This window comes from Salvia miltiorrhiza, chromosome 1 (genome assembly GCF_028751815.1).
Source record: "Salvia miltiorrhiza cultivar Shanhuang (shh) chromosome 1, IMPLAD_Smil_shh, whole genome shotgun sequence".
NCBI classification, from domain to species: domain Eukaryota; kingdom Viridiplantae; phylum Streptophyta; class Magnoliopsida; order Lamiales; family Lamiaceae; genus Salvia; species Salvia miltiorrhiza.
In genome coordinates, this window is record NC_080387.1 from 33,293,533 (window position 1) to 33,299,532 (window position 6,000).

Sequence of the window (6,000 nt, forward strand, 5' to 3'; positions counted from 1 at the left end):
GATCATCATTCAAGTATAATTTTGATTAAAAAAAATTATAGTTATAATTTTAGTGTAATTATGATTATAATTAAACAATTTTCCAAAATTCAAGCTCTATAAAAAATAAATTAAAATTTGTTAATTTTTCTTTTTTGTTAAAACTAATAAAGTTGTTAATTATGGTCGCTCTATAATTAACCCAAATTGAAATACTAATAAAACTTACCAAAGCGGCAAAGCCTAAACTGATAGAGTGGAAACTAACTCGGAAGTATAAAATCAGTCCGAGCTGCCCACCGCCGCCTCTCCAACCGGAAATGGGAAAACACGGCAAGAAGCAAAGCCTCAACCACCGCCGAGGAAAAAAATCATCCTACGCTCTTCAAGACAACGAAGAAGAAGAGACTAATGGTTACCCGTTAAACCCTTCTTCCGCTCTCTCCGATTCCGACCAAGAATCGCAGGAAGAAGATGAAGAAAATCAAGAAAAAGATAAGGGTTCCGAGACTAGTGCAGGAATCGACAGTGGGCTACCCTCAAAATTCTCTCTTTATCAACAGTCCGTGCAGGTGCGCTGAAACGTTCGAACCTTTACTTTCTTGAAATGCATTGTTTTTGTTATCTGTTATGTTTTAATGACTCTCGCATTGAATGGAATTATATGCCTTACTTGAATTGCAGTCGCCAAAAGGGGATATAAGCTATCTGCAGAAGTTCTTTTTGATGTATGTGGGTGGGAGGGCGCCCCTCCATTTACAAGAGGACTTTTGTGGCACTGCTCTTTTGAGGTATATTGAACACTGCCCTCAGTCTTGATTTTTTTTTTTGGTAATTGATTGATTATGTTCTATGCATTTGTTTGATGTGTGATGATCATGGAGGGCGTTTGACCTGAAAATAGAACGAATTATAATTTGATTGTTGCTAATTTTATAATAATACAATGCTTTGCGTATTGGCTGGTTATATTGCTAAATATTCGCTTTGACATTGTTTTTGAATAGATGATCTGAAGTCAGTCTAACTGGCTAAGATGATTTCGTGTTTACTTGTATATTCACTCTTGCGTCTTCTTTGGAAGGTTTCTTGTAGATTTTTGATAATTTTGCATCTGGTCATGCGCTTTCATTTTATTGTTGTAGTTACTATAACAGAGAAGCATTGCTGCATGTATAAGTTAGCTCGTGTATGGGAGCGTACACTTCTACTACTGCTATACTTGTCTAACAGGCCATTATCATGTAGTTTAGTTGCTGCTAAATCAGTTTCCTATCAACTAATATACCAATCTGTCAATATAGGAATCTGTTCGTGTTTATTGGTTCCAAATTAAGTACTAATTTCTTGATCATGTAGTTTAGTTGCCACTAGTGTATTCAATCTGCCAATTTAGGAAGCTTTTCGTGTTTATTGCTTCCAAAATTAAGTAATTTCTTGATCATACTACTTGATGCTAAGTAATTTCTTGTTCATGTATTTTACTTGCCGCGAAACCTGGTTTCTATCAAATAATGTTCTAATCTGTCAATTTAGGAAGCTTTTCGTGTTTATTGGCTCCAAAATTAAGTGATTTCTTGATCATATACGACATAATGCTGCGTGGTAACTGCTAATACTAAATTTATTATAAGTTAGATATTGAATATGGAACCATTGGGTCTTAGAAGAGAAATAATGTATGTGTGATTATGGATTTAAACAATTCTTGGATGCATGCATGATTTCTCTGCATTCGTTATACTTCCGAATTTCTTTTTCAAAAAGGACCAAAATACTTTGATTTCTTGTGTTTTTGCAACCAAATCATACCTTAGCCATCTCAAACTTATTAATTTGAACTTATTTCTAAATATTCAGTTTTCCACTGATACAATGAAAACTATTTATTCAACAAGTTTGATTGGTTAATACGAGTTGATTTGTTTGTCACATGTGGTTGCAATTACAAGGATGTAATCCTTCCAATCTTATGCATTTCCCCAGTGTAGAATGGCTTCACGGTGATGCTAGGAGAACTGCCATAGGCTTAGATTTAGATGTCGAGGCACTCAACTGGTGTCTGGAGAATAATGTCAACAGAATCGGGCCTGATGTCTGCTCCAGAATATCCCTGCTTCATGGAAATGTCTTGCAACCTCTCGAATCAAAATTGGTTAACTTTAGCCCTGACGAGATTTTGCAGAAAATGACTTTAGAAGATGATGAAGGTGATTCAATGGATGGCACAACGAGTTCTGGTGTACAGGATAGCGCTGAGGCCGGCCAAAATGCTAATTCCTTAAACGACGTTCAGTTGCCTCCTAGAGACATAGTGTGTGCTTTCAACTACAGTTGCTGCTGTCTGCACAATCGTAAAGAGCTGATTTTGTATTTCAAGCACGCACTCAATACCCTAAGCCGGAAAGGTGGTATATTTGTGATGGATTTGTACGGAGGCACATCTTCAGAGGGTGTGCTGCGGCTTCAGAGGAAATTTCCTAATTTTACAGTAAGGCACTCCTAATCCTGAAAATGTTATGCTCGTGATCTACTGATCATAGGTCTTATTTTACCTTGATTGAAGAATCTCCAACTCTTCCAGAACGATTATGATTTCACCCATATCGTGTTTCTATCTGTTACAGTATGTCTGGGAGCAAGCTGAATTCGACATAATTCAGAGGAAAACGAGAATCAGTCTACACTACAACCTCCACAAGCAGCAAAGGAAGATTCGACATGCATTTAGCTACAGCTGGAGACTGTAAGCTTGCTTGGTTTTATCCTTTAACGTGATTCATATGCTACATGCCGTCATAGCTAAACTCCCTGCTTTCCTAGATGGTCGTTGCCCGAAGTTAAAGATTGCTTGGAAGAGGCCGGATTTCGCTCAGTTCACTTTTGGATACGTAATATGCCCGACAGCGAGCAAATTAGGCGCACGGATGGGTTATCAGCTGGGCGAGATATAAAGTACGAAGAGGCTACGAGCTTCCAACAGCAGGATTCTTGGAACGCTTACGTCGTGGCTGTTGCATAGTCAGGTGAGCAATGCCTTGCCTTAGTTGGTTGTTTGAAGATGGAGAAAGACATGCACATGGCTTCTTCATTTGCTTTTTGAATATTTCCCTAAGTGTGGGGATCGACATATGATAAGGTTGTGGATAACTTTGTTTTCACCAAATTGGGTGTAACAGTATGCATGGAATTATTTGAGCTAATCATGGGGCAAAAAGAGTATGATGGTTTTTGATGGCGCATGACACTTGACCACCATAATAATATAGGTAGGAAGGGAACATGATTTGAATGTTGTATTTGTAACAATAAAAATATAAAATTGTATTTCATCTTCTATGAGTGTTACATTAAGCATGATTCTAGTGCTGCCTGTATGCAATCTTCACTTATTATATGAGATTGTTTCCCGTAGGGGTGTATACTTCTTGGAGAAAAGATAAAATATAATAAAGGATTCAAGTCAAACACCAATAATTAGATTTGAATTTGTGATTATATTCTTGCTAAACTTAGTGGTTGAATTCGTAATATGATGCATTTTGCGTGCATAATGCCATTATTGTTTTACTTGAGTTATTTGTGATTGTCGCTTTAATCTGTCTACGACGTCAAATGAGCCAATATTTACCTTTTCTCCTAATGCATCATATAATTTTTTTTAATATATTAATTCCTTGATATCTTTTTTAAAGTGAGACTACGCAAATCAAAATATTCTATCAGAGGCCAGAGCATTGCCACTTATGGGAATAGATTTTGAAATTAATTTGGATGAGAATAGATTTTGAAATTAGTCCCTTCATCCCATTTTTTAATATTCATCTTTCTTGTTTTGATTATCTTATATTTTAGTATTTATTTTTATTTTTAACAAAAGTGGTGGAATCCTTACTCCATTTTAATTATTTTAACATTCACATAAAAAGTTGACCATTATTTCATTCACAATACATCCAATCATTTTATTAAAATAAGTGCATTTATCAAATGAATACTAAAAGTTAAGACGGAGGAATACTGCTCTACTTATATTGGAATAGCCGAGTAGATAACAAAAGAAATGCATCGAAAGATGTGGATGTATTTGATTATTTATTTCTATTTTGAGAGCATATTAATTGAGGGAAAGATGTTAAATTCATGGTTGCACTTTCCGAAGGACTTCAGTGACTCCGACATGACAATTGACAATAAATTCCATCCCATAAATCTTGAGTCATTTTTTTATATGGTAAAAAAAAATCTCTTTATTAATTTTCGTGCCAAAAAGAATTGCCTCAAGATTCACGGGACAAAGAGCGTAATATTTTTCCTAGAGTCCTAAATGTTGGGTTCTTTCTCTATTATTTTAAATTTAAATACTCGTAGTATATTAATCTTAGACTAAAAATCTTTAAGTTGCATCATACATATTGGAACAAAAAATTAAATACATGAGTTTTATAGTTTTTTGAGATATCATGGGTAGACAACTTTTCCCAAATAACAAATATATTAGCGGCCTTCACTAGGTAAACCTTGTTTAAGAAACACCAAACAATTAATTATTACATTATTGAATCATAAACCAACATGATCTGAGCCGCGGCAGAAAGTGACAACTAAAATTTAAATTCTTATAGAAAAGGTAAAATTTTCGTAAATCACAATTAAGTTCTTTTGACTTATTTGGTGCATGGGAAGAAACGAATTTTTGCAATTAATCAAGTTAGGTTACAAGAAAAGGTAGATCAACCCCTTTGTTTATACTCCCTCCGTCCCAACTTTTAGTATCCAACTTTCCTTTTTTGGTCGTCCCATATTTTAGTATCCATTTCTATTTTTGGTAAAAGTAAGTGGGGCCCTTACTCCACTTTAATTATTTTAACTCTCACATAAAATGTGGGACCCTTATTCCATTCACAACATATCAATCACTTTATTAAAAGTGGGAATTGACATTTGTAGCCTAAAGCACATAGTTTATGACTTTTTTAGCCACCTCTTTTAAAAAATGACTTTTCTAGCCAAAATCCTATTTAAAGACAATTGCGCCCCTAGGTCGACTGTGCACGTTGTGATTCAACTGTGTACAAGTATTGAAAAATGGCTTAATTATAGTGCTGATCCCCCGCTTCTCAAAATGCTATCAGAGCGGGTTTTTAATGAGGAATTATATCATGTTTAATTTATTTTATAGTTAACCTAAGTGGATTAACCTATGTGGGAGGAGACTCCATTGAATTGGTATGGATCCGGACGAATGTCCGAGATGTCTTGTATACAGGATATCTTTCCAAATTTTGGAAAGAGAAGCTAGGCACCTAATGGGTGTATTACGATGGTGTTGGAGAGCACTCATGCTCAACCTCACCGAGGACGAGGAAACTGTTCGTGAGATCATTACGGACATGAAGGAGCATCTTGATGCCCTACTGGAGAATGCCGTGGCCAAAGCGGCAAACAGACAAGCCAGAGACAACCTCCATCAACAATATCATATTTGATGGAACACAAGGACAAGGCGGGAGTAGCTTATCCAAGCTACCACAAGATCGAGCCAAACTCTTCCGACAACGCTAACTTGCGGGAGATTCAAAGAACGGTGGAATATTTTGGCGTTAAGCTGTATGATCTACCGATGGAGTTAAGCAGAATATCACTCAAACAAGAGGAAATCCTAACCCTCTTGCGTGATATCCAGAAGAAGGTGGAGGAAATAGAACGGAGAAAACCATGTTCCGGAATGATTCGGAATAAATGGTCTAAAGACCCGACGTATCCACTACCGATCAAATCCGAGCCCAAGGATTTAAGCCCGGAGGACATAATCCGAATCATGAAAGGCAAATCTCATGAATAGCCTTGATCGAATCGGATTGGAGGATCTACAAGAATTAGCATAATCATTTGCTAATTTAAATATGGTAGATCTAAAGATGAACCAAGGAGAAATGCCTAAACAGGAGTATCAACCCGAAGGATCATCCAGAGGAGATAGGGTTCGTGAGGAAGTAATTCATCAACAGCGAACCAGAA

At 36.3% G+C, this 6,000-nt stretch overlaps 1 protein-coding gene across 1 annotated transcript; it reads left to right on the top strand.

The window, feature by feature from the left end:
• Positions 1-203: 203 nt before the first annotated feature.
• Positions 204-3,316, top strand: LOC131021124 (uncharacterized). The gene is made up of 5 exons (XM_057950216.1): positions 204-551; positions 664-770; positions 1,966-2,470; positions 2,607-2,725; positions 2,803-3,316. Exons 1-5 carry the CDS (start codon positions 300-302, stop codon positions 2,999-3,001), a joined length of 1,182 nt encoding a protein of 393 aa, XP_057806199.1. The 5' UTR covers positions 204-299; the 3' UTR covers positions 3,002-3,316.
• Positions 3,317-6,000: the final 2,684 nt, after the last annotated feature.

Excerpts from the sequence above, each read along its gene's own strand:
- LOC131021124 (XM_057950216.1), top strand. The coding sequence starts at position 300 with ATGGGAAAACACGGCAAGAAGCAAAGCCTCAACCACCGCCGAGGAAAA. Across the intron at positions 771-1,965 it reads TGTGGCACTGCTCTTTTGAG|TGTAGAATGGCTTCACGGTG; the intron begins GTATATTGAACA and ends GCATTTCCCCAG. Across the intron at positions 2,726-2,802 it reads TTTAGCTACAGCTGGAGACT|ATGGTCGTTGCCCGAAGTTA; the intron begins GTAAGCTTGCTT and ends CTGCTTTCCTAG.